Here is a 27291-nt window from a genome sequence, read left to right as displayed (position 1 = left end):
ACCACTCCCACCTGCACCCCCATGGGCACCCACACCCCCACCCATACCTGCACCCAAACCCTCTCTTTGATCCCTCCTTTGCGAGTCTTCCTGGCCGGCCTCTGCCAGGTGAACTGTCCCTGTGGGCAGAGCTGCCTCACACTGAGCCCAGCCCACCTGCCCTCTGTACCCAGTGCCATCACTCCCTGTGTTTTTGCATGACCACCTCTCCTGATGGTTCAGTGTCATCTGCTCTCCGCACCCGTCTCCCGGCCGCAGTGGCTCCCAGGCACCCCCCTCAAGGCCCCTGCCAAGGCCCCTCCTGCACGGCAGCCTGTGGAGAGCCTGCAGGGAGAGCCGGTGAGACCGCTGCCGGGTTCTTACCGTCCAGGTTGCGGTTGCTGTAAAATTCATCGTAAGTGGCTGGAAGAAGAGAGGGAAGAATGAAAGGTGGGGTGGGGTGGAAGCAGCTGGGTAGAGCTAGGGGGGCAGGGCTGCTGGGGACCAGGGCAGAGCCAAGGGCCCCATTACATGCCGGCCCCAGGCAGGGCAGCTGAAGCTCAGAGTGGTTATTAAGTGTGAGCCTGTGGCTGGTGCTTTGCTAGTGGCCTGGCCCAGTGTGGCCCCCCTGCTCTGGGGCTGACATGGGCACATGCTCCCTGCGCTGTGGGGCGGGAGCGTTAGTCAGGCTAGAGAAGGGACAGTCAGCTTTGCAATGCCAGGGAGAAGCTAGCGCTGGCAGTGGCCAGAGTGCCATGGCAGGGAGCGGGTGTGTTGCTTGCACACTCACCATTCAGTCGTGCAAGGGGCGGGGAGGATCTGGCATGCCCAGGGCTCAGCGACCACGAGGCAATCCCTGCTGGAGAGGGCAGTTCTGCAGGGTAGGTGAGACGCCGGCAGCCGGGGGCTCGGGGACTGGCTGGGCCACACACACTGTTTGTCGGTCCCAGGGCAGACTCACCGGCCTTGCAGATGGGAGGAGAGCTGTTCCACTGCGAGGGGTGGCCGGGCACACAGCGGAGGCTCCCCTCCCCCAGTAGCACATAGCCTGTGGCACATGAGAAGCGCAGGGTGGCCCCCGCCTGGTACAGCCTCTTCTCCGGGGTCTGGATGCCATGCTCTGGGGCGCCTGGGTTGTGGCAAGGCTCATATACTTCTGCTGCAAACGTGGAACGGAGCTGGGGTGAGACGCACACCTGCAACTCAGCCACGGGGTGGGGCCGGAGCTTCCTTTGAGGGCCATGGGGAGCCTCCCTCATGGGGCTCAGCCCTGGTCCAACTGCTGGGGGACCCTTGCCAGGGCTGGGAGGCGGGCAGCTGGGGGAGAGCCCAATGGGATGCAGTGCCCAGCATGATGCCACCTGCAGCGCCCCCATCCCGAGCATCCCATGCTTTTGGGTGCCAGCACAGGCTGCAGGGCCAGGGCTCTCCCCGACCCTGGAGACAGGCAGCCAGGTGCACCAGAACCTGTTCTGGGGGAGAGGTTCCCAGCCAGCCAGCTGGAGCAGGACCCACGGACCTGGAGCAGGACCCCAGCTGGCAGAGCTCGGACTCACGGGTGCACTTGGGGAGGCGGTCGCTCCACTTGGGGCCCCCGGCCTGTCGGTCCCGGCAGGTCAGCAGGCTGCCCCCCGTCAGGACGTAGCCCTTGTCGCAGACGAACTGCACGGTGGAGCCCACGGGGAACTTGGAGCTGGAGATGATCCTGCGGCTGTGGTCCACGTCCCCGGGGTCCTTGCAGGAGGTCACTGCACAGGGGAGGGAGGCAAGACTAGCACCAAGCTGAGGGGAAGGGGGAGTCACCTCCCCACACGGCTCAGGCCTTGGGAGGGCTGGAGCCAAGTGGGGCAGTGGCCCTTAGCACTGCAGGGTGTAGGGGGAGGGGAAGCGAAGCTGCTGGTGTGTTTGTGTGTGTGTGTGTGGGGTGACTACAGCCCAGAGCCAGTTACTGCCCCTGCTGGGGGGCAAGGGGGAGGCTGTAGCCCCCACAGCCTGCAGAGCCACGCCATGGCAGGCAGCGTGGCTAGTGGTCGAAGCACAGGGGACCACAAACGCCTCCAGTCTCTTCCCAGCACCACCACCCAGGCCCTGCAGGGCGAGGCCTCCAGCCCCTCTGCACCCAGAGAGGGTCGCAGCCGGACCCCAGGCGCCCGGAGCCCTGCCCCAGGGCTGCAGTGGGCAGGGGAGAGCCATTGGGGGCAGAGCTCCAGCAGGGGGAGCTCTCGGCACAGCAAAGCCTGCCTGTCCCTGCCAGCCTGAGCCAGGCAGCCTGGGCACAAGGGGGTGCAGGGTTGTTTTGGGGAGGCGACTGTTGGCGTCCTGGCAGGGCTCCGGTCTGGGGGCTCTCGTACCCCAGCCCCACCCTGATGAGTGCAGCCTGGCTGGGTGGGCAGCCCCGCCCACTGATCCCAGTTGGGAGCCCGGTTCGGCACTGAGGGTAGACAAGGCGCTGTCAGTGGGAAAGACGGAGTGTCCCTCCCAACCCTACGCTCAAGCAGCAGCTGCCAGTGCTGGAGGGAGGCCCAGGCCAGGCCAGCTGATCGTTCCCTGGATGGCAGGTGGCCTGACCAGCCGGCACTGGTGCAAAAGGGCCAGGACCCTGGCAGAGCTGGCCACCATGGCTCCTACGCCACCCCCCCTTGCATGGCTGCCTCTCCACTCTGGGAATTGTCCGCTGCTGCAAAAGCCAGCGGGAGCGCGGGCAGGGAGAGGAAGGGGGCTTGGAGCTGCGTCCCATGCCCTCCCTGTCTGTGCCCAGTGCCTCTGGGCTGGGTCTGACAGGTGGGCCAATGGCAGCAGCTGCTCGTTGAACATCTGGAGGCAGCAGGTGCCAGGGGAGGCAGCCCCAGGGGGCCGGGAAAGCAGGGAGGGGACCCCTGGGGCAGTCTCTGGGGCGTGCGGCGCAGCCTGCCCCAGCAATGGCCCGGGCCCTGCGCTCACCTCTCTCACAGGTGGGCAGGTCCCCGCTCCAGGTCAGGTCCCAGTGGCACATCAGTAGGTCCGTGCCCACGAGCTCGAAGCCAGGGTAGCAGTGGTAGTTCACCATGGTGCCGTGGATCAGCTCGGGGTGGGACGTGGTCTTCCAGCCGTTGGGGATCTCGGGCAGCTCGGGGCATGTGTCATTGCGTGGAACCTCTGAAGGGAGAGCCGAGTGAGAAATCTGCCAGCACGGGGGCCTGGCCGCACAGGCCGGCTGCAGGCTGGGAGGCAGGACTCCTGGGTTCTCTCCCCAGCGCTGGCGGGGGATGGGAGGTCTGGGGGCAAAAGCAGGGGTCTGGGAGACAGGACTCTTGGGTTCTCTCCCCAGCACTGGTGGGAGGTCTGGAGGCGAGAGCAGGGGGCTGGGAGGCAGGACTCCTGTGTTCTCTCCCCAGCACTGGTGGGGGGTGGGAGGTCTGGGGGCGAAAGTAGGGGGCAGGGAGGCAGGACTCCTGGGTTCTCTCCACAGTGCTGGTGGGGGGTGAGAGTTCTGGGGGCAAGAGCAGGGGGCTGGGAGGCAGGATTCCTGGGTTCTCTCCCCAGCACTGGTGGGGGGTGGCAGGTCTGAGGGCGAGAGCAGGAGGCTGGGAGGCAGGACTCCTGGGTTCTCTCCCCAGTGCTGGTGGGGGGTGGGAGATCTGGGGGCAAGAGCAGGGGGCTGGGAGACAAGACTCCTGGGTTCTCTCCCCAGTGCTGGTGGGGGGTGGGAGATCTGGGGGCGAGAGCAGGGGGCTGGGAGACAAGACTCCTGGGATCTCTCCCCAGTGCTGGTCGGGGACCCTCACCGAAGAAGTGGATGACGAAGCCCTGCTGGTAGCCGAAGACAGCGCTGCCGGGGTCCGACTGGAACTGGATGGTGACGTCGGCCATGGCTGTGTAGAGCTTGAAGTGGCGGTGGGCGCCCGTGTACTGGCCCAGGATCCGGGCTGTCAGGTCATCCCCGTCGTAGAACGTGAGGACGTCGCCCTTCCCGATGTGCAGCCTGTGGGGAGAGAGGGGGCTGGGGCAGACGCCCTGCGAAGGGAACCTGTAGAGCCCGGCTAGCTGGCCCTGGCCCTAGAGGGGACTCTCCCCTTTGGATGAGTGGGGCTCTGTGGGTGTGGACTTCACTTAGGGGGGTTTCAGCCAAGACCATCCTGGGGCAAAGGGAGCCCAACCGCGGCCCTGGCCCCTTTGCAGCCAGACCCACGGGGAGGCAGCTGCACTGGCCTCTTGCAGAAGGGATGAGGGGCTCCCCACAAGGCTCACAGCTCTGCCAGCCATGCCCAGGGCACCCAATGATCGCCAGCCTTAGCCAGCACCCAGGCAGCCTGCCCCCACCCCTAGCCCGGGGGCAATCCACAGGCCCTTGCTCCTCCGCCTCCCTGGGGGACCTGCCCCGGGCAGCCTGGGCTCACTCACACTTGGACGTCCAGCATGATGCGCTTGTCCTCCTCCACGTGCAGGCCCCAGATGCAGTCCTGGCCCTTGCCATAGGCCTCCGGCCAGTTGGGGGACAGCACCACGCCCGCCGAGTCTGTGATCTCCCCGCTGCACACGGCTGCAGGAACACACGACACTGAGCTCCTGCCCGCAGCCAAGAGCCGCGGGGCGGGAGGCCTCACAGCACCCCCTTCCCATCTCAGCGAGCAGCACAGGGGGCGCTCAATGGAGGGCCTGGGCCCCAGCTTCGCACAGGCCTGGGAGCCCTGCCTGCTCTGTCCCCCCAGGCACCTGCCTGCCCCCTCCCCTGCAGCCTGGCTCGGCCTCAGAAGACAGACCTCGGCATGCTGGCTCCGTCTCGTTCCACTGGGGGTCGCTAGGGTCCACGCACTCAATGATGATGGAGCCCTGCTCCAGGGTGTAGCCAGGGTCACAGCTGAACTCCACGGTGGTGCCCACGGCATAGGTGGCGTCGCTGGTGGTGAAGTTCCCGTACTTGACGAAGGGCTTGTAGCAGTGCCCCCGCTCGAAGGCTGGGGGCAGAGGGGCAGGGGGTTAATGCTGCCACCTAAAAGGGGTCGGGATCACAGGGCTCATTCTCCGGGGCCCCGGGCCAGGCATCTCTCCGGGCTCTGCGGGGGTCTCAGGCCTTACCTTCGTAGCGAAGCGCCACGCCGGTGGAGGCGCCACTGCTGTCAGTGGTGAGCTCGAGGAAGAAGTGGCGGGCGGTGCTGAGCAGACCCTCGATGGGCAGGTACTCCACCTCGTATGAGTCGTACACCGGCGGTGCCTCAATGTCCTTCCCGTTCCGGATGATGAGCCTGCCAAGCAATGGTCACAGTACCAGCTGGGGGGAGGGGAGGAGGGCACAAGCCTTGGCAGATCCCTGCGGCCTGGCCGCTGGGTACTAGGGGTCTGTGGCTCAGCCTGCTGGAGGCCTGTGTGCATCGGGATAATGGGGGGAGACCAGGGGCAGCTGCTGATGCCTGGAGGCAGGAAGGCAAAAGCCACAGGGGCAGGGTGTGATGCTACACCCCGTACTCTTCACAGGAATATTGTTATAATATGATTACAGCATCACTAAGGTATGTTTTGTACAAGAGAAGGCATGTGAGATGGCACTGGAAGTTATGCTTTGCTGAGTATGATTATCCTATTTGTGTGCATGGATCATTTTTGTATCTAAAGTTAGGAATATTGACTATACATCTGTACTACAAATATATTTGCACCTAGCGAACGCCCACGAGACAGAATGCAATCAGTCTGGCTGCCTAGCTGAGGACAAGTCAATGGACCATTAGGGAGAACAATAGGTCTTTGAAGATGCTAATCTCCCACCTTCCTGGGTTGCTACAAACAACCTCTGACTCATAGCTGCTTTGACATTGCAGGGTCATGTGATTAAGTCACCTGGTACTGGACTCCATGATAGAATACCAATATTTTTCCACTGGGGGATGGGGAAACCACACTGGAAAACAAAGGATTCCCGCCATATGTAAAACCTGTTTAAGGAAGGGGAGGGAGATAATCAGTGGTCATTCTTCACTGAATCCCTGCCCAGCGTGACTGCTGTGAACATCTAAGAAACAAATTTAAAATGTGTGTGGGGGTGAAGGACTGAGCCCAGGCTGGGTAAGTGTCTGGCCTGTGAAAGGGACACCTGGAGTTTTAAGCTGCAGGCAAGAGCAGCTTGCCTTCAAGAACCTCTGCATCTTAAATTTATATTTGTTTTTGTTTTATTTGCTGGATAATCTGCTTTGATCTGTTCACTATCTCTTGTAATCACTTAAAATCTATCTTCCATAATTAATACATTTGTTTTTGTTTTCTCTCAAACCAGTTTGTGGAATTCATAACTGGGGGGTGGGGGAAAGCTGGGCAGACCTTCCTCCACACTGAGGGATGGGGCGGATTTCATGAGCTTATGCTGTGCAGTTCTCTGTGCAGCACAAGATGATATAATTTGGGTTTGCACTCCAGAGGGGGTGTGCACTTGAGTGCTGTGCTGATTTCAGGGTCTGTGTCGTTCTGCAGCTGGGAGTGTCCCTACCTGTGTGTGCTGGAGGAGGCTTGAGGGCCTGGCTCAGCAAGACAGTGTAAGGGAGCCCAGGCTGGTGGAAAAGGCGAGCTCAGGGGTACCCCAGTACATCAGGTGGCACCCTGGTGGGTAGTTAACCTGTCACACAGAGGAGCTGCAGTGCCCTGGGTTATCTCTCCGTCCCCTCTCCTAGAGGGGCTCAGTGGGAAGGCAGGCCTAGGTATGGAGAGTTGAAGGGCAGCCCCTGGGTGGGGTGGAAGCCCCAGTACCTGTCACTGTCCAGCAGGGCTGGCTAGAGCCCTGACTAGAGAGCAGGGCAGCCTCAATGGCACAGCTGCTCTGGCATGTGCCATCGGTAGGTTTCAGAGTCAACATCCATTTGCACACACATGTTGCGAGTCCTACACAGAGTGGTAGGGGAGCTCTAGCCCCCCAGGCCTCAAAGACACATCCACCCTGCTCCCCTGAGGCCACACCCCCATAGGCTCTTCCCTTGTACGGGCCCCACTTCCTGTCCCGCACCCAGGGCTGGCTTTAGGAAGTGCGGGGCCCAATTTGAACAGTTTCGATGAGGCCCTGGCAGGGATGACTTAAAAAAAAACAACACGTGGGGCTTGTACTCACCAGGCAGTGCTCCAAGTCTTTGGTGGCGGGTCCTTCACTCACTCCAGGTTTTCGGCGGCACTGAAGGACCTGCCGCCGAAGACCCGAAGCGAGCGAAGTACCCACTGTCAAAGTGCTGCTGAAGACCTGGAGCGCCGCCGGGTGAATAAAAATCAAAAAGGCGCCTCTAGCCAGGGAGGAGATTCTCACTGGGCACGGGGCCCTCTTAGGCATGGGGCCCGATTCGGGGGAATGGTGGAATGGGCCTAAAGCAGACCCTGCCCACACCTGTCGTCATCCTCAGCCAGCGAGACCTTCTCGAAGTGCAGGTGCAAGCGCTGGCCCTCAGGGGCCTCCAGCAGCCAGTGGCAAGTCAGGTTGTTGCTGTAGTTGCCCGGGAAGCCAGGTGAGATGATGCGTCCGATGGTGGCATTTCGGATCACTCCCCCGCAGGCCGCTGCAAGGGGAGGCCAAGGGTTAGGAGCACTGGGGAGATGGCCGCCAGGCAGCTGCTTGCACAGGTAGGGGCATCAGAGATGGGGCCCATCAGAGCGCCCTTGGCCACATACTGCCCGGCCTTGCAGCAGTGGGCAGAGGGTGGTGTCTGGAGCCGGGCTGCGGCTGCAGGGCAGTGGTTGGAACATGCCCAGTGCTTAGGGGGCACCCCACAGCCTGTGGGAAGGTGCTGGGGTGCGGGACCTCTCTTAGGAGGAAGCAGCCAAGCAGGAGCTGCTGTCTGGGGCCAGGCTCAGGTTGAGAAGGCCAAACTCACGTCCCTTGTGAGCAGCTGAGGCCCGCGCCTGGCCAGGGGGCATCCAGAAGCACTGGGCGGCCCCTCTCCCCCACTCACCCACACAGACGGGCTCCCGGCCGCTCCAGAAGGGCCGGGTGGCATTGAGGCAGGTGAGCGCAGGCAGGCCCTGCAGCTGGTACCCTGTGGCGCAGTAGAAGTGGGCGCTGCCCCCAGGGTGCAGGCTGGTGACGGAGACGTCGCCGTAGGCTGGTCGGGAGGGGAAGTTGCAGCTCAGCAGATAGGCTGGGAGGGAGGAAGGGAGAGAGAGGGGCATTTAATGGCAGGGCCTGGCAGGCTGAATGGCTGGAGCGATGTGCTCCTTGGCTTGGCATGCCTGGGGCCTGCAGGGTAGGCGCCTGGTGCCTGTGGGGCTGTGTGCCCGATGCCTTCAGGGGTGTGTGTCTGGTGCTCACAAGGATGTATGCCAAGTGCCCGTGGGGGTGGGTGCCCAGTACCTGCAGGGAAGGATGGACTCGGCCAAGTCCCTGCTTCAGGGTTGCACCCCGCTGGCTCCAGGGCACCAGGCTGTCACACCCTCACTGCTCCAGGGCAGAGGGTGCCACCACAGCTGCTGGGTGTTTTGCAGCCTGCGGCCATGCCAAGCTGCAGTGATGCTGGAACACTTTTAATAGTGGAGTGAAAGCCAGGCCCCTTACCATTTGCAACCCCCCTCCCTGAGCTGGGGCTGGGAGCAGGACCATGTCTTTGGGAGTGGGGGACCCGGACAGGGGAAAGGGAGCTGAGGCCAGGGCTACAGCTGGGGTTGGGGGCGGGGGCGGGACCAGGAGCAGAGCCCCTGGGTGGGGGCCGGCAGCCAGGACCCCAGGTGGAGGGGCCAGAAGTGGAGCCTCGTGTAAAACCTGAAAGTGCTGCAGGACCCCCCACATCCCTAGTTCCTGCGCCTATGCCAGGCTGGGGATCAGAGGGATCCTGCCCCGGAGTGTGTGTCTGAGAGCCACAGGGCAGGAACTGGGGTGGGAGGGGGTAGGCTTTCTCTCCTGGAATACCCAGCTGCTGAGCTGTTTTCTCTCCTTTCCCCCCATTGCATGGAGACCCAGAGCCCCTGGAAACACAGCCTGCTCCGTCTGCCCAGGCAGTGCCCATGGGCGCAGTTACACGTGGGTCGGACGGGGTGTTGTCCCTGATCCCAGCCCACAGGTGGCAGCAAATCCTTCTGTATAGCCAGGCAGCGGGCCAGAGGGGTGCAGCTCCCAGGCCCTTGCTGCCTGCCCAGGGACACTGCTCTGCCAGGCTGCAGGCGGGCAGCCAGACTCCTTGCTGCCCCTCTTCCAGGGGAGCTGGCGTTCCCCACCTCGCCAGGAGCCTGCAGGGATGAACTCCCTCTGCCTTGGGAGCCCCGGGAGCCATGGTTCCAGACTGAGCAGGCTGCTCCCATGGGGCTGCACAGCCCGGCTGCCAGCATGCCAGAATCCCTGCCGCCCCAGGGCAGGTGGGGCTGCAGGGCGTGGGCATGATGCAGGTGATGGGGGGTGAGACCACACCTGTACCCAGAATCCCCCAGAATCTGGGGGGGAGGGGGCTGGGCCCATCAGACAAGAAAATAAAGGAGTGTGAAGTGCGGCTTTTCCCATTAATTTGCTGCATGTTGCCATGGCGATCCCGGCTGAGGGACGCGCTCGGCACAATCTGTCGTTATTTTCCCATTAACAGCATTAAGGTGGCACCAGGCAGGTCAGGGGGGCAGCCCACCCCTCACAGGAGATTCTGGGGCAGACAGAGATCCCCCGCAGCCCAGTGCTGAGTGCCCCTGGGGGTATTGCTTTGCTGAGGAACCTTAGGCAGGTTAAGGAGACAAAGGACCATGGGAAATGGGAGAGCAGGTGCCCCCCATCCCCGAAACCCACCGAGGTCTGCCAGTGCCCCTCAGTCCTGACTCGCAGCCCCCTGATAGCCCAGTCATGGGCTCCCCCATCCCTGAAACCCACCAAGCTCTGCCAGTGCCCCTCAGTCCTGACTCGCAGCCCCCTGATAGCCCAGTCATGGGCTCCCCTCATCCCTGAAACCCACCAAGCTCTGCCAGTGCCCCTCAGTCCCAACCCACAGCCCCCTACTATCCCAGCCATGGGCGCCCCCATCCCCAAAAACCAAGCTCTGCCAGTGCCCCTCATTCCCTACCTGTAGCCCCCTGCTATTCCAGCCATGAGTGCCCCCATCCCCAAAACCCACTGAGCTCTGCCAGTGCCCCTCAATCCCTACCTGCAGCCCCCTGCTATTCCAGCCATAGACTCCCCTGATCCCCCAAACCCACTGAGCTCTGCTAGTGCCCCTCAATCCCGACCCACAGCCCCCTACTATCCCAGCCATGGGCGCCCCCCATCCCCAAAACCCACCAAGCTCTGCCAGTGCCCCTCAGTCCTGACTCACAGCCCCGATAGCCCAGGCATGCGCTTCCCCCATCCCCCAAACCCACCGAGCTCTGCCAGTGCCCCTCAGTCCTGACTTGCAGCCCCGATAGCCCAGGCATGCGCTTCCCCCATCCCCCAAACCCACCAAGCTCTGCCAGTGCCCCTCAGTCCTGACTTGCAGCCCCGATTGCCCAGGCATGCGCTTCCCCCATCCCCAAAACCCACCAAGCTCTGCCAGTGCCCCTCAATCCTGACTCACAGCCCCCTGATAGCCCAGCCATGGGCTTCCCCCAGATCCAACAAGCTCAGTGCCCCAAGGGTCTGGACTCCAACGCCCCACCTGCCTCCCGTCAGGCCCTGACCCTGTTGTGCTGCCCAGTGTCTGCACTCCATGAACCCAGAGAAGGAGCAGCCTGCGTGATGCCTCTGTGAACACATCTACACTGGCAGCTACAATCCCATGACACTACAGCACCTCCGCCTGGGGGCTGGCTGCTCTCGGGGGGCTGAGCTCAAACAGCAGAGACTGTGCCCCACATCCTGCCCCATGACTGCCCCACGCCCTGCCCCACTCTGCCCTGCAATGCCCCTCACCCCCCACTCCCACCCCTCTGCCCTGCAATGCCCCACGCCCTACCCCATGACTGTCCTTGCCCCCCTGCCAATGCTGGCATGTTTGACTTATCCCTGCTGCACTGGGGCTCCAGGAGGGCTGCAGGGTGGCACCCCCACAGGAACGCTGCTCTGGTGGGAGGTGCTGGGAGCCTGGTGCTGAAGGGCACAACCCTCTGCTCCCTCAGCCAAGGGCTCAGCACCAGCTTGCAGCGATTGGGACGTGAGTGCTGGGGCTGAGAGCCTCTAGCTCCCTATGGCCCCGTGGGAGGGGCAGCAGGGGACAAAGTCCCTGAGCTCCAGGCTGGCCTGTAGGTGTGTGGCTGGCTCCCCCGCCAACAAGCGCCTCTGCAGAGCCCCCCAGGAGGCTCCCCGGAGGCACGTCTCTTGGCTGGCCCCGTGGCACATGGGCACCATGCAGGAGGAGCGGCTCCACCCTGCTATCAGCGACAAGGGGCCTAACTTTGCCGGTAATTATGTTAAATGAGCTCGTAATTGCTCACACCAATTATCTCTCCATTAGCGCATCTCTCTGGTTGGTGCCCGTTTAACCTGGTGATGTCGCAGATTAACTCCGCCGGCAATTCCAGAGCTTTAAACAGGCTAATTGGCCCTGGCTGGCTGCAGCTGTGCCAAGGAAGCAGGTTCACCTGCCGGGGAGTGGGCAGGACCCACCCTGGGGGCAGACCCTTGGCAGGATGGTGTCATGCCATGCACTAGGTGCAGGGACTGGGCCTAACTCCCCAAATCCTGGGAGGAAGACGCTGCTGGGTGCTCCAGGCTGCAGGGGCAGAGGGGTGGCATGGTGGCCTGGGAGGAAGAGGGGGGCTTTGGGAGGGATATGGGGGTGTATGTGACCCACACTCAGCCACAGCTTGCCTGGCAGCTCCAAACCAAGGTGAAGTGCCAAGGTCCCAGGTGAGGTGCCAGGCTGTGCTCTGTGCAGACACACGCCCATGGGGGTGCCATGTTACATGCCCAGTGTGCCCCCAGGCTGATGAGCTAGATTACAAAGGGACTCTAGGTTGGCTGCATGGGAGGGGAAAGGGCCCCTCCCCAGCCTCACATGCCAGGCCCCCTATTACCAGGGGCAGGGGCATGCCCGTCCCATTGCTAAGCCAGGTGGTCTCTGGCTCCAACACATGGCCTGGAGATGAAGGATTCTCAGCTACAAGGCGATGGACACTGGCTGCCAGTCCCCTTCCCAAACCTGCTAGGCTGCCCAGCCCACCAGCTCCTGGAAGCAGCACTCCTCTCCCGGGGGTGGCACTGCCTTGCGGGGCACCACATTGCGCCACCCAGCCCTGCTGCAGCACCGGAGCTCTCGGCTGGCAGGGCTTTGCCCACAGTGCGCGGGCAGCTGTGTGACCCTGCTGCGCCCCACCAAGGCATGAGGTGAGCCCGCTGGCTGCAGGAGGGCACCAAGGGCGGGGCCTTCTCACAGACTCGTGTCTGGCTGGCGCTTCCTGCCCCGGCACAGGGCCCGTAGCTCCGCTGTGCCTGTACCTTGGAAACGGAAGCGGAAGGTGCCGGGGCTGGCAGGCTGGGGGCTTCGGAACTGCACGCTGACCCGGTTGGTCGGGCTGCGGATCACTTGGCCCCTCATGAGGAAGGACTCGTTGGCCAGGACGACAGGCTCTGCGCCCCCGAAGGTCTCCATGGCCACCGTCTCCCCTTCCGACAGGCTGATGTTCAGAACCTGTGGGAGGAAGGGGCATTGTCAGTGGGGCACCAGGTTATTGCCAGCCCGGGCACTTGGCCCCTGTCATAAACAGATAGCTAAAGGTTAATGTTCTTTTACCTGTAAAGGGTTAACACAGGGAAGCTGAAACACCTGACCAGAGGACTAATCAGGAAACAAGACTTTTTCAAATCTGGGTGGAGGGAAGTTTTGGGTGTGAGTTCTTTGTTCTTTGTCTTGTGTCTGTGCCCTCTCGGCTCTGAGAGTGATTTTCCTACCTCCAGGCTTTCTAATCTTCTGTTTCCAAGTTGTAAGTACAAAGACAGTAAGACAATAGGTTTATATTGTTTTTTTGTATTTACATGTGTATAGTTGCTGGAGTGTTTTGAATTGTATTCTTTTTGGATAAGGCTGTTTATTCATTTTTTTCCTTTAAGCAATTGACCCTGTATATTGCCACCTTGATACAGAGACTATATATTATGTCCTTTTTCACTCTTTTTATATAAAGCTTTCTTTTTAAGACCTGTTGGAGTTTTTCTTTAGTGGGGACTCCAGGGAATTGAGTCTGCAGCTCACCAGAGAATTGGTGGGAGGAAGAAGTCAGGGAGAAAATCTCTTTGTTAGATTTACTAAGCCTAACTTTGCATACCCTCTGGGTGAGGGGGGGAGAGAGATTAGCTCTCTCGGTACTTGTATTTCCAGGACTGGAAGCAGTGAATCTCCTAGGGTCGTCCAGGGAGGGGAGCCTGGGAGGAAGTAACAAGGAAACAAGGGGAGGGGGTTATTTCCCTTTGTTGTAAGACTCAAGGAATCTGAGTCTTGGGGTCCCCCAGGGAAGGTTTTGGGGGGACCAGAGGGTATCAGGCCCTAAAAATTCCTGATTAGTGGCAGCGCTATCAGATCTATGCTGGTAATTAAGCTTAGGGGAATTCATGCTAACACCCATATTTTGGACGCTAAGGTCCAGATCTGGAAAGAAATGTTATGACAGCCCCAGGGCAGAGCATGGGCACTTCCCCCCCACCCCCTGCCCTTGTCCCCAGGCCCGCCTGGGTGACTGGCACAGCAGGAGGCTGCCTTGCCCCCCCACCCCCCAGCTAAATCTGAGAGCCTGGGGGAGTTACCTGGCCAGCTGCCCCATACCCGCTGGGCTCCAGAGACCGCCTACAGCCCTCTCCTGCGCCAGGCCTGCCAGCTCCATGGGGGGCAGGCAGTCAGACTGTGCCCGAGAGGGGCCGGTGCTCACACCCAGGGGGCCTGTTTCCTCTTCTGGAAGGGGATGTGCCTGCCCCACCCATCTCCTCCACCGACACATCCCCCTGCAGCACCCCAGAGCCCCAGTGCCAGGCAGGCACGTCTCTCTGCGCCTTTTCCCACAGTCAGTCAGCGAGCGGTGAGGCCTGTCTGCTCAGGGCCAATGGCAGCAGCAGCTTTCAAACATGCTTAGCAGCCCCGTAAATCTCAGTGCTGGGAGATGCCTTGGACACACGGTGCTCGGTGTGCTGCTCCCACACGGGTCGGAACCGGGCCCGTGGGCAGAGCCCGCAGGAGAGCTGCCAGCTGTGCCCTGGCCCCGCCACTGGGCTCTGACTGGGCCTGGTCAGGCAATGCTCCAGCAGCACCACGGCGAAGATCCCGCGATTGAGCAGAGCCATTGGTATCCATGGCAGCACTGGGGCAGAAACCCATGGCAGCACGGCTAGTGGTTCCCAGGGCTTATGGGCCAAAGAGATGCCTGGCAGGGAGCCAGGACAGAATGGCCCTGCCACATGGCACTGGGGGGCAGGGCGAGACAGAGCCATCTTGAATAGAAGGGTCTCAGAGTCCTGGAGACCTCTGGGCCTCCCTGCCTGCCAGAGGGTCAGCACCACCATCCCAGTGCACAGAGGCCAGGGACTCACCAAGGCCACACAATGTCAGGCAGTAGCAGAGCTTGGGACAGAACCCAGGAGTCCTGGCTCCCAGGCCCCCTGCTCTAACCCACTGGATCCTGCTGCCCTCCCAGAGCTGGGGACAGAACCCAGGAGTCCTGGCTCCCAGGCCCCCTGCTTTAACCCATCGGATCCTGCTCCACGCTCAGCTGTGCTGCCCACAGGCTGTTTCTCCCAACCCACGGCAGGCAGTGCTGGAGCAGGCCCAGCCCTGGCTAGGCCCTGTCATGGCCCTATCACTGCAGCAGACCCTGGCCAGGAGAACGCGGGGCTGCTCCCTGGCTGGTGCTGCCCACGCTGCCGTTAGCTGCCCCAGGGGCACACATGCCAGGTGCCCCAAGCAGCCTTTCAGTGGCAATAATGCCTTCGCTCCATTGCCATGGTAACTGGCGGCTGTCCCAGCCGCTAGCTCCGGAGCTGTGATCCTGCCAGCGCACGGGGCACAGTGCCAAGCCGGCCTCCGAGGGCTCCCTCTGCTTGGCCACGGGAGGGGGCAGCACTATGGACCCATCCATGACGTGCCCCTCCAGGAAGCCTGTAGGGACTGGCCCTGGGCTTTGTCCTGGGAACGCCGGGGTTAGCGACTGCTGGGGGCAGATCTTGGATCTCCCCGATTGAGGCCTGAGCCAGCATGGTAGCGTGTCCCTCTGGAGACTCCAGGTCACCCCTGGAAGGGTGCGCAGCGGTGCCAGTCCCTTCTGCAGGCTGCCGGGGCCATGTGGCCCATCCCCCGGGGCACGGAACATCCTGCACCCAGCGCAGCCACAGCATGTGGCCCCTGAAGACAAACCACGCAGTGGCTTGTGCTGGGCCTGGCACTGGGAGAGGACAGTCACCGGGGCTGCAATGCTGCCAGCATGCAAGGCAGGTACGGGTCACAGATGGTACCCGCCTGCTGCAAACCCCTAGTGGAGACACCATTTGCATGGGCCCAGTGAAATCAGGGAGAGCTGCACGGGTGCAAACCACATCTCCGTCACTGGTGCCTGAGGCAGCAGCACCAGAGACTGGAACCCCAGGGAGGCCTGCAGCCCCTACTCCCAGGGACAATGGCTGCTCGTGCCAGCAGTACAAGAGAGCTCACAGCCAGCGTGCAGGGACGGGGGCTGGCAGAGTCCAGAGCAGCCCCCGCAGGTGCTCCAGGTACAGGGGTGTCTGCAGGCAGCAGCTCAGACACCGGCAGGAAGGGAGCCCTGGGAACGGCACGTGTCAGCCTGCACATGGCTCATAGGGGGCACATTCGAGAGCCAATGGGAACCGGGGACAAGGCTCTGGGCATGGCGCAATGGATCCCGGCCAGCGGGAGATGGAGAACTGCCAACACGATGAGCTCCAGATGGCGAAGAGACGCAGCCAGCTGGAGAGAGAGGCCCAGCCACCGAGCTAGCAGAGCAGGGAGCCTCCAGCAGGATCCACACAGCACACAGATACTCCCCCCAGCACGGGCACACGCACACACTCATACACCCCTCCCTCACGTGCACACACTCAGAGACCCCCAGCATGGGCACACGTATACACTCATACACTCCTCCCCCACGTGCACACACTCAGAGACCCCCAGCATGGGCACACACACACACTCATACACCCCTCCCCCACGTGCACACACACTCAGAGACCCCCAATGCACACACATACACACTCCCCCATGCGTGTGCACACACACACACACTCTCCTCCACATGTGCACACACACTCAGCAGCAGTGATGAGAGGAACCCAGCAGAGGGTTCCGTGGCAGGATGCTGCAGCCGCAGGACAGGCTGGGTTTGGCTGCGTGTCTGCAGGTTGCTGCAGGGCTCTTGCCTGCCAACCCCAGCGGTGCCGTGTGTGTGCCACGTGACTCACAGCACAGCAGTCAAAGCAGAGCAGCTCACCCCCGGCCCCAGGGGGGTGCTACCATGCTAGAGCCTGCAGCCCACCCCCATGGGTGTGGAGCAGGGTGGGGGGGTTCCCACAATGGGCTATGCCCTGCTTTAACTGAACTGCTTTCACACCGGTTTGATCACGCTGGGCATGGTTGGGTACAGAGGCGGCCTGGATGGAAGGACAGCTGGAAGCTGCTTTATGCAATGGGAGCTGGGTGCAGGCCAGGGCACAAGCTCACGCTGGATTAGTGCATGTGATGCCTTCCCCGCAGGTGGCTGCCTCACTGACTAATAGCTGGCTGCTCACCTTTGGGGGCAGGGCACCCAGAGGGCACAGAGAGCCTCAGCCTGGGTTTTGTTGCTGCCTCTGGGCCAGCGCAATCCCGTCAAGTCCCCGGGCACCTCCCCATCCCAGTTCCACGGGCTAAGGCAGCCCAGAGCGAGAACGCGGCTGCTCTCCCAGGCAGAACAGACCGAGCCCTGCCCAGCGCTCTCAGTCAAGCTGCATCGCATTCACTTAGGGCAGCCATGGATTCTCACGGCGGGCACGGTCACGGCTGCCACTCAGCCACGCAGCGTGGAAATGCAGACAGATTGCCTGGCATGGGCAATGAAATGGAGTTCTCGCCTGTGATTGTGCTGCAAATTCAGAAACTCCAGCTGGGGTGGGTGGTGTCCTGGACAGGGGCCCTGGGCAGCAGCTAATCCTCCCCACACACAGCCGAGCTCTGGGGTAGACACAGGCAGAGCACTAACGCCTCCGGCCTTGTCTGGGAGAATGCAGGTAAATGCCCCACAGCATCCCTGGGCCTTGACATCTGCAGCTGTTCAAGCCAGCAGTGAGAGCAGAGCAGTCCCACTGCCCCTCTTCTGTGCCACATGCCCCCGCGTACCCCACAGCTGTGGTCTCTGAGCCTCACGCCCCCTGCTCTGGGGGTCAGGATCACTCCAGCTTTACAGGGGGCACCACGGGTCAGAGAGACTCAGCCAAGCTCTTCCAGAACTAGGAATTGGACCCAGATGTCCTGAGTCCCACCCGGCCTGGCTCTGAGCTGTTCGCTCGCTGTGGAGGTGAGTGGGCATCCACACACTCACAGGGGTGGGGGCTCGGGCTCCCGGCTTGCTGAGAATCCTGGGAAGGTTTAACCTTGAGGTTGCCTGGCAACGGATTATATTTTAATGGATCGTTATAAAATATAACAACCCCCGCCCCGTTTGGGACTCTCCTGCTGGCAGGCCCGAGGGTGCAGCTCCGGTGGGGGACGAGGGGTGGTGTTTCAGCCCGTCCAATGGCCACAGAAAGCCCCAAGGCCCTGTGGCTGGGGGACGGCCGTGCAGCCCGGCACACACATTGCAAGGACCAGCCCCTAGTCCCCAGCGTCCATCCCCACCTCCCTGGGGTCAGCGGGGAGGTTCCAGGCCCCGAGGCCTGGCTCCCGGCAGCCCTCTGCTGCGACAGCATTATCACATATCCTGAGAAACCCCAAGCTGTTGCTTTGTCTCATTAAGAGGTGATTGGATATTAACGACGTTAATTAAGCAACGCTACACGGTAATGGAGAGCAGTGCCCGTACGCACATTCTCGCCCCAAGCCACTAATTACCGCAAAGGACCTGCCTGGCGGCGGGGGATGGGAAGTCGGCGGGGGGTGGGAAGTGGCTGTGATGAAGTGGGGGGGTTTCTTGGGGTTTTCTGTGTTTTCCAGTGGGTTGCATGCACAGGGGGTGGGACTCAGTGTCCCCGGGTGTTATGGTTTAACGAGCTGAGGGAAGAGGGAGTTTGTTGTTACAGAGGACGGGATAGGGAACTCGGGACCCCAGCCAACGGCCTGGAGGATGGAGGCCCCAGTGACTGGTGACCTGGTGACCCAAGGACCCAGCTCAGGAGTTGCAGCTGGTTCTGGCCAGTGGGAGGACAATGGGCTGCGAAGAGAGGACCCCCGTGACCTGACCAGCTGGTTCCAGCCAGAGAGGCCAGAGAGGGATTGAGAGGAGAGGAGACCCAGGCGACCCTGTTTACCAGAGAGAAGACAATGGACAGAGGCAGGGCCTGGGGGAGGTGATATCAGATGCCCAGCTGGGAAGCAGGGGGGCTCCGGGCTGGAGAGGGGAAGCAAGCAGAGCCCACCTGGATGCAGGGGAGACTGGGATCTGCTGTGCTGAGGGAGGCTTGAGGTCCTGAGAATTTCCTGTGTTGTGTTCAACTCTCAATAAACCCTCCTGTTTTATGCTGGCTGAGAGTCACTCCGGTCTAGAGAACAGGTTGCATCAACCCCTTTGCAGGTTGCATCAACCCAGAGCGAAGGGACTCCCTGAGGGGGCCCATGGCAGAGAGATGCGGCTCCAGGAGGTGGAGGTTCCTGACCCCGAGAGAGAGCGGACCCCTGAGAAGGGCTGTCGCACTGAAAGGGGCATCCCCCACAGACCGCACGAGGCCAAGAGTGGACACGATCTGTGAGTCCGTGACAGTCACGTGCGGGCCAGCAGTGTGCCGAGCTCCTCGCCCTGCTATTCATCTGCCACAGGATGGAGAACAACGGGGAGGGAGTGTGACAAAGTGGGGGATTTTTTCATGTTTTCCTTGTTTTGTCCACCGGTTTGCATGCAGAGGGGGTGGGACTCCATTTTCTTGGGAGTTACTGGTTTAACGAGGTGAGGGGAGAGGGATGGGAGAGGACGGGAGAGGGAACTTGGGACCCCAGCCGATGGCCTGGAGGATGGAGGCCCCAGCGACTGTGATGACCTGGAGGCCCAGCACAGGAGTCACAGCTGGTTCTGGCCAGTGTGAGGACAATGGGCAGCGAGGAGAGGATCCCCCTGTCCTGACCAGCCAGTTCCAGCCAGAGGGGCCAGAGGACAGAACAGAGGAGAGGACACCCAGGTGACCCTGTTTCCCTGGAGAGAAGACAATGGACAGAGGCGGGACTTGAGGCCGGTGATATCAGATGCCCAGCTGGGAAGCAGGGGGCTTGGGACTGGAGAGAGAGCGAGCAGGCAGAGCCCACCTGGATGCCCATGACCGGGGAAACGCCTCGCCTGGCTCCATGGCAATCAGCTTCCCTGGCCCACGGCCAGCCCCAGTGCAGCGCTGGGCTCACCCTGCCATAACGGGCCATCCCCTCCCACTGTGCCAGGGCCGGCCTGCGGGCTGATCTCCCGCCCCAGCCCCTCAGGATGCTGGGTGATAGTGGGCCAACCCAGCCTGGGTCTGGAGGATGTGAAACCAGAGCCTGGCTTAGAGCTAGAGCACGACTGTCACGGAGGATGGGGGAGTCCGATTCTGCACCCCTCTTCCTGGGACTCACAGTGACTCTCAGCCAGCCAGTAGAACAGAAGGTTTATTGGACAACAGGAATGCAGGTTACAGCAGAGCTTGTAGGCACAACCAGGACCCCTCAATCAAGCCCTTCTGGGGGTTCAGGGTGCTTGGATCCCAGCTTAGGATTCCCTGACTTCCAACCACCCAGCCCAAAACCGAAACTAAAACTAATCCCCCTCCAGCTGGCCCCTTCCTTTGTCCCTCCTTTGTCTGACTTCCCGGGGAAAAGGTGCTGACACCCCTCCCCACTACCTGGCTCAGGTTACAGGCCTAGGTCCTGTCCCTCACCTAAAGTCCTCCCCGGCTCTCCCATCCCCCCCACAGACAGTCCCTACTGCATCACAACGACACAGGCCCACAATGCCCAGCCCTGGGCAAGCAGAGCCTGCCTTGTTCTCCTCCTGGTGGCGCTGCCCTGCCCTCTCAGCGTGGGCAGCCAGCGTAGCACAAACCCTGGCTTGATGGATGGGGCCTCTGCGGCAGATGAAGGCGGCAGGGTTATGTATTTATTAATATGGAGTCTGAAAGCTCTGCTGTTGCTGAAGTCTAATTAGGCCCCGGGAGGGGGCTGGCTGGGGGCCAGAGCGCATTGTTCAAAGGTCGCCAAATACCACATGCATTGATTTGACATTCTGTTACCCTTTCACGAGAGCAGCGCTGCATTCGCGTGCCCCTCAGTAGAGGGTTGGGTTTGTTCCGCAGCAGCAATTCCAGCCCCCCTGCAGCTACCTCCTGCGGGACAGGCTCCTGAATTGCGCCCTGGGTCCCCTGCTATTCCCTCCGGGGCTCCCCTCCTGCTCGCCAGCTAGCGTTTCCCTCCTGGGCAGCTCTGCAGAGCCAAGAGGGAAAGTCTTGGAGTGCTGGGTCATGGGCCTGCCAGAGCAGGGCTGGCCTTTGCGGCTGTCTCCAATCCACAGCACCGTGGCAGTGTAACCACCCACCTATGAAATACCTGCCCAGGAACTGCCCGGTACCCACCCTCCCTCACCTGCCTGCCCGGCATCACAGGGCTCAGCTGCAATCGGTGCCCAGGCAAGAGTTCCAAAAGAAGCAACTGCCCCAATCCCAGAGTGAAAATCCTCCCCACCCATACAGCCTTGGGTGACCCTGGTTCCTGCAATGGTGCCCACGCTACTCATTCCTGCAGCCACGGCAGGGCCTGCCCTGCCCCTCCAACCTGGCACTGCAGCCCAACTCCCTGTCCCACAGCTGGAGTTGTCCCCTGCCAGGTAGGGAGGGGGAGGCCCAGCATGCTTTGCGCAGAGAGATTTGCATATTGAGTGCCCTCTGGTACCACCAGCGCCATCTGTTGTGGGGGAGGAGAGATGCAGGGTGCTCAGCAGGCTCTGCCGGGCCGTTCCCAGCATGAGGCTTAGTGGGGCTAAAGGCAAGGGGGGGACGCCAGGTGTTTTGGCAATTTGAGGGACTTCGCTAGGGTTCCGTTCGCGCCATGAGAGACGCACACTGCCCAGAAACCCCTCCCGTCCCCCGTGCGTCCCAGCCTCGAGCGTGTGGCTATTTCCCACTCAGGGCCTTGGGGGCTGCAGGGTTCCCCCGGCTGGTGATGCGGCATTCAGGAGCCCACGGTACTGACCTTGATCTCCACGCCATAGCCGGGGTACCCAGAGATGGTGTAGGTGCAGTCCAGGCTGTCGTAGGGTGAACTGACCGGCTCCGGAGACTCCAGGGAGCCCTCGGGGCCAGTAAGGTTCCAGCTGCACGGAGCTGGGGGCAACAGGAAACCATGGGATCAGACAGGCCTCACGCCTGCTCCTTGCCCCGCCGGCCCATTCCACCCCTCCTCCCCCAGACAGGGCCTAGCATCCTCGCCCTCCTCTCGCTCGCCCGGTCTCCCGGACGCCTGGTGTTGAGGACAGGGTGGCTCATGGTCTCACTCCCATCCAGGGACGTGGAACCCCTGGTTAGCCTCATCCCCAGTACCTCACCAAGGGCCAGACACAGCCTGTGCACCCTCTCCCCCACCAGCCCCATCACCTTAGAGACGAGTTTGCCCAGGCCAAGCCCCTGGCTGCTGGATTTGCTGCCATCACGACCCATTTCACATGCACACTGTGGCGCTGGGCTGGAGGCCATGGGCTAAACTGGCCTCCCTCTAGGATGCGTCTACACTGGGCGCAGCTCCAGCAGGGGTGCAAAGGCAGGAGCACTGGTGTAGACCGGGCACAGGTCTTGTCTAACCCTGCTTTGCTCTAGGGCCCATCTCCAGTACAGCTCCCACTGCACCTCTCCGGTGGGGCCACGGTCACAGCCCCCCACTGCAGAAGGGGACAGCAACTGTCGCCCCCTCCCACTGGGCCATGCACCCTGGGAACCTGGGGGCTGAGTGTTGCTAGCGGGGAGGTCAAAGCAGCTGAGCTTGGCATGGCGGGACGGTTCTTACCAGGACAGCAGCTGTCCCGTCAGCCCCAGTGGGTGCTCACCAGCCCAGTCCCAGTGGGAACCGGCTCCCAGCTGAGGGAGCTGGTGTCTCCTGCAGCCCATGATCATCTCCTTGCCGTGTGGTGACATGCTTGCTGCATGCCTGCCACCCACTGGGCATGGAGCGATGCAGCCAGTCAGAGCTATTCCCAACTCCTCCTTGGCTTCCCTTGTGTCAACAACGTGTTGTGACTCCCCTGCGCGACGGCCCACTGCCACCCCAAAAGCGAGTCCAGCTCTCTCCGAAGACCCTGCATGCACCCCCACCCTCTCTTTAGCAGGCAGCCTGGCCTGGTGCCCCTGGCCCCCACTGGGGTGGGAGTGCCCTCACCTGGCACCTGCACCGTGGTGATGGTGGTCGTGGTGATGATGGTAGTTGTGGTGGTTTCCTCATCATCCCCAGAAACTGTGGCTGTGGTGGCAGCCTCTGGCCTGGGCTCCTTAGCCCTTGTCAGCGCTGGGCCGGGTGTCCGTGGTGAGACAAACCGGGCTGTGGGGGTGATGGCAGTCGGGGTGTTGCTGGTCACCATGGCGGTGGTGGCTTGACCCGGGTTGGGCAGGGTGGCTTGGGAGATGGCAGGCGCGTGGGTAATGGGAGGCTCCGTGGGGACAGAGGTGGAGTTGGTCTCTGGGCCGGCTGGCCGGGGCTCTGCCCATGGTGCCACACGGCCTGCAGCCGTGGTCAGCAAGTCAGCAGTGAATGCTGGCTTGACCATTTCTGGGGTCCTCTCTGTGTCTCTGGCCTCGGTCTTGTCTCCCACCAGGGCCGTGGTGCTGGTCATGGTCACGGGGGGCGTGGCTGGCACCGTGAGGGATGTGGTCAGGTCAGAAAACACCGGGAGGTCATCTTGGTCTGGCAGGTTGGCTCTGGGGGTCTGGGTGATCCGCCCTGGAACGTTGGGCAGGACTGGGCCTGGCCCCCCCAGGCTCCACGTGAGGAAGGGCACCTGCCTCAGATAGTCCTTCTTCGCCAGGGCCTCGTGCAGGAACTCCTCCAGCAGAGGGTGATGGTTGAGTAGCGTCAGCGTGGGGGCTGTGGTGACAAAGTGGACCTTGCCCTCCAGCTCGTCCGGAGTGGGGGGCACTGTCTGGTCCCCCTCAGCCTCAGAGCTCCCCGCTGCCTTCCGGCCCACCAAGTTCGGCTCCTCCGAGGCAAAGTCTGGAAGGAGGAGAGAGGCGGCTGAGAACACGGGTGGCCAAGGAGGAAGGGGCCAGGGAGGGGTGGGGAGCTGGGCTGCCAGAGGCCTGGCTCTATGAACCTTGGCATCGCACCCCAACCCCCAAGAGGCGCAATCATGGCAAGTCACGGTGTGGCGACTGGTGCTCCAGGGGCACCTAGGTGCTCAGAACACCCCTGTCCAGCCAGCAGGAGACCCCCAGGATTGGTGGTGCTCAGACCAGCTGCCAATTCCCTCAGCAGCTGCTGGCAGCCACAAGCCTCTGCCAAGCTTGTGGAGGGGACAGACGCCATGTGTGCAGGGGGACAGGTCCCCCCCAGAACAGCGCCCAGAGCAGTGCTCCTCTTTCCAGGGGCATGGTGGGGGTGTCTGCTGAGCTGCCCCCTGCCCCCAAAGGCCCTGCACTGCCCTGCTCCTGCTGCTGGCAGTCTCAGCTTTTACACCACACGCCCTGGGCCGCCGGCCTCTGAACAAACTGAGCCACTGGCCTCTGCACTCTGCCCAGGGCCCCAGGGGATGGGAACTGAAGCCCTGCTGGGAATACCAAAGGCCCCAGCTTCTCTGAGGGACAGCACATCCCTTTCCTGGGCAGCAGGAGCCTGGCTCTCAGCTTCCCCCATGAGCAGGCCCTGAGTAAGGCTCCCGAGCACATCCGTGAATTCACTCTCCCAAACCCCAGGCCAGTCTCACCAGCTGGCCGTGTGCCCTGCCCAGCCTGGTCTCTGACAGCAGAGCCCGAAGGGAAGCTGCTAGGAGCTGTGCTGAGCTGGGCCCACCCAAAGCCAGTGCCCCACACATTGCAATGGTGCCAAGGGCTCTCGGGTACTCTGGGGGCACAGCCCTTAGCCCTGGCACGGTATCCTGCAGACCCAAACTATCGCACTGGGCCCTGGCGCAGAGACACAGCAAGCAGCTTAATCAGGCAGCCAGGCTGGGGCCCTACATGGGGCTGGGGTCCTGAGCCAGGGCCTGGAGAATGGAGGGGACAGGACACTAGCAACAGAGGATAGGCAGCTGAGTAACTGCTCCAGAACTGCGCCCACCCCACTCCTTCTACCGAGACAGGCTCCATGGCTCCCTGTCCCAGGCCAGCTGCGGGGGCCAGGGATGGGATCTGAGCTGACCCCCCGTGACTGAGACAAACCCAGCTGCAAGCCAGCCCCCTCCTCACCCAGGCAAGACAGGGCCGCTGTGAAGGCCCCCTCCCCATTTCCTGCGAGGAGGGGCTGGCAGCCGGGAGAGGAGCGGGAGCAGCAAGGCGGAATGGTATCTAAGAGGAGGCGCCAATCGCTTTCGATAAAGCTGATGACTTTATCGGGGGACGGGTAAACAGAGCCAGGGCTGAACGTCACTGACTGTGCAATCAGCAGCCAGCTTGGCCGCCCTGCCACGCGGACAGTGGGCGCTGCTGAGGCTCTGGGGAGATGGCGCTTCCAGCTGGCATTACAGGGCCCTTACCCTGCATGTGGCTGCCCAGCAATGCAATACTTGCTAATGGATTGGACGCAACAGTTTGTGGGGGCACTGCCCCCTGCCCTCCCCAAACTACGCCTATGTCTTCAAATAGCCTGTTCCGGCAGCTGGGGCTCTTCTGCCCTCCGCCGCCCACCTAGTCTCACCAGCCCCCACCTGCACAGATCCTGAGCTGGGCCCTGATGTCAGGAGATTTTGACTCTAACCACATCTGGTTCTTTGCTCCTGGGTCGGTCGGTGCCTCAGGGCCCGTTCCCAGCAGCTCTCCTCCAGCATGAGGGCTGGGAACGCACTCTTTTCCGAAATGCCAGCTGAGGTTTCCCCCCAGTCACCTGACTCCAGGAGCTGGGACATTAGGCAAGCAGCAGACGTGGCAGGAGCTGGCAGTGCTCCGCTCCAGGCCTCCCAGGCCAGCCACATGGGGCAGGGTAGGCAGGGCAGCCTGCACGGCTCGGCTCCGTGACAGGCACGCTCCCCTCCTGCCAGCGCCGCAGCCTCATTAGCGGCCCTCCCTGCATATTATCTCCTAAGCTATGCAAATAACCTGTGTGTGAAGCCATTTAAAGTATTTAGACTAAATGAGAAAAGGCTTTCATCAGTCCTAATGAGCCATTGAACATGGCTCCCTGGCGAATTCGCTCTCCCTGCCTCTCCTCCCCACCACCGCTAGTGCCCCAAGGGCAGGCATGTGACCCCATGCCCTGCTCTGCCTTACCCAGTGGGGGTGTGTTTGGGGGGACAGAGCTCCCAGAATGCCCCGTCCCCATTACAGAAAACATCACAGCTCAGCCATGTGGTCATTGGTGACACCAGTGCTGCCTGGAGACTACTCAACACTAGACTTATTGTAGGGCGGCTGTGTCGCGGGGAGCTCTGCCCCCTTCGCCCTCAGGCCAGAATGAGCAGGCAGCCCCCCTCGCTGCCCAGCGCAGCTCCCTCAGGCCTGGCAGCACTGGGGACGTGGCAGAGGAACATCAGGGTGGGCATGGTGGGGGGCCATTGTGCCACTTGCCAGAGGGAAACAGGAGACTCCAGCTAACCTGCTGCAGCAGAGTTCAACTCCCGGGGACGGTGGGACAGAGAGAGCCAAGGACGCGCCCAGCAGGGGCCAGCCACGTCCCAAGGGCCCAGCCCGCGGAGCACGGCTCGTGTCTGAAGGAGGCAGCGGCGCGAGGTGGCCATGCGGCGTGTGCTCTGAGACAGGCTGCGTTAGCGCACAGGGCACGTCCTGGCTGAGCGCTTACACCGCGCACCAGCACTGATGACACGATACTGCCAATTAGCAGGTAATTATACTGAACGATACCGAGGGCAGGGCCCTTCAAGGATTAATCACCACGTGACTGACACTTTGAAGGGACTATTAAGAGGCTTTAGCTTCAAGATTGGGGGAAAAGTTATTGCTCCAGCTCCTGAGTCCTGCTGAATTGGGTGCTCAGAGAGTGGGTGGGGGCTGCCAGCAAAAGGCTTCCCCTTAGCTTTGCCAGTGCCCCTTACTCCTGACCTGCAGTGTTGTCCCTACTATCACAGCCCCAGGCTCCCCTCGTCAATGCAGTCCTTCAGCACCTCGCGCTATGTTACTTCCACTCACCCTCGACCCACAGCACCTGAGGTGGGGAGGAGATGCCGGCTGTGGAGAACGTCTCCCTAGGCCACGACGAGTTGAGTTCCCCCCCACCCCCATTTTCACTTGCTACCCCAGGCACTTCTGGGGTCACAGGACTCGCCAGACCAGACCAGCCCTGGCCCTGACACTGCCAGTTCTGTCAGAGGAGACATATGGAGCAGCCAGCGCATGGCCGTTTCTTGCCCTGGTACAGCCGGATTTACGTCCCCTCCTACTTTATTATTAACCCACTTGATGGTGCGAGGTGTTCCCTTACCCATGGCAAGGCTCCCTATGAACCCAGGTGTCCAGAGGCCACCAGCTGGCGCGCTGGCCCCCAGCACCAAGTGCATGTAGAGCAGGGCTGGGTAGCAGCGGGAGGGAGCCCCTGATCTGCAGCCTCCAAGACCAGGGGCCAGGATGCGCCCCTGCGCCGGCAGGTGGCCCTATAGGGGGGGCCCCAAAGCACCAGAGGAGCCGCACTGCACGGTAGTGGCCAGGAGAGGCCCTGTTCCCCGCCTCCCCGTCTGAGCAGGGAGAAATATGCCTTGTTGCAGAAGTTCTAAGAGGTTAACTTGCACCCAGCACGACTGGAATTATTTTTTAATAGGATCCATTTATTATACCATAAAAGTTAATGAGTTTATACTGAAGGGCGCCAGAATCCCTTTTAGGTTTTAATAGGGGATTAGCACTCCAGCCCAAGCCCTACACCGGCTCATTAACTGCTGCCTGCAATGGCTCCCCACTCCAGGGGGTGGGATCTCTGGGGAAGATTCCCCCAGCCCCCGGCCTGGTGTGCTCATGGACATAGCCAGCCAACGCAGATTCCCCTTTGTCACCAGGCCCCGAGCAGCCCCACAGGACTCAGCCACCTGCAAAAGCTTCTGAGTATTTGCCTGTCCCGGGCCAGGCATCCAGCAGTGACCCCAGGGTCACCAAGAGCTGTGTGGCCATAGCCCTGCAGGGGACGTGACCAAACCCGGGGGAGA

The 27291-nt window shown here is 61.8% G+C and overlaps 1 protein-coding gene across 3 annotated transcripts in view; it reads right to left on the bottom strand.

The window, feature by feature from the left end:
- SEZ6 (seizure related 6 homolog) overlaps positions 1-27291 on the bottom strand; it is a 61451-nt gene that overhangs the window by 3172 nt on the left and 30988 nt on the right. For 2 of the 3 annotated variants that reach the window (XM_050929255.1, XM_050929256.1), the window contains exons 2-14: positions 22374-23201; positions 21198-21328; positions 12305-12497; positions 7878-8063; positions 7316-7484; positions 5035-5201; positions 4719-4913; positions 4360-4498; positions 3744-3940; positions 2920-3114; positions 1536-1727; positions 941-1138; positions 364-402 (exon numbers count right to left, since the gene is read on the bottom strand). In XM_050929255.1, the coding sequence (XP_050785212.1) occupies positions 364-402; positions 941-1138; positions 1536-1727; positions 2920-3114; positions 3744-3940; positions 4360-4498; positions 4719-4913; positions 5035-5201; positions 7316-7484; positions 7878-8063; positions 12305-12497; positions 21198-21328; positions 22374-23201 (2829 nt within the window). The remainder of the gene's footprint in view (positions 1-363; positions 403-940; positions 1139-1535; positions 1728-2919; positions 3115-3743; positions 3941-4359; positions 4499-4718; positions 4914-5034; positions 5202-7315; positions 7485-7877; positions 8064-12304; positions 12498-21197; positions 21329-22373; positions 23202-27291) is intronic. The other variant, XM_050929257.1, reaches the window with a different exon arrangement.

The sequence above is a fragment of the Gopherus flavomarginatus genome, chromosome 19, assembly GCF_025201925.1.
Source record: "Gopherus flavomarginatus isolate rGopFla2 chromosome 19, rGopFla2.mat.asm, whole genome shotgun sequence".
Lineage (NCBI taxonomy): Eukaryota > Metazoa > Chordata > Testudines > Testudinidae > Gopherus > Gopherus flavomarginatus.
This window is presented reverse-complemented; position numbering and strand designations above follow the sequence as displayed.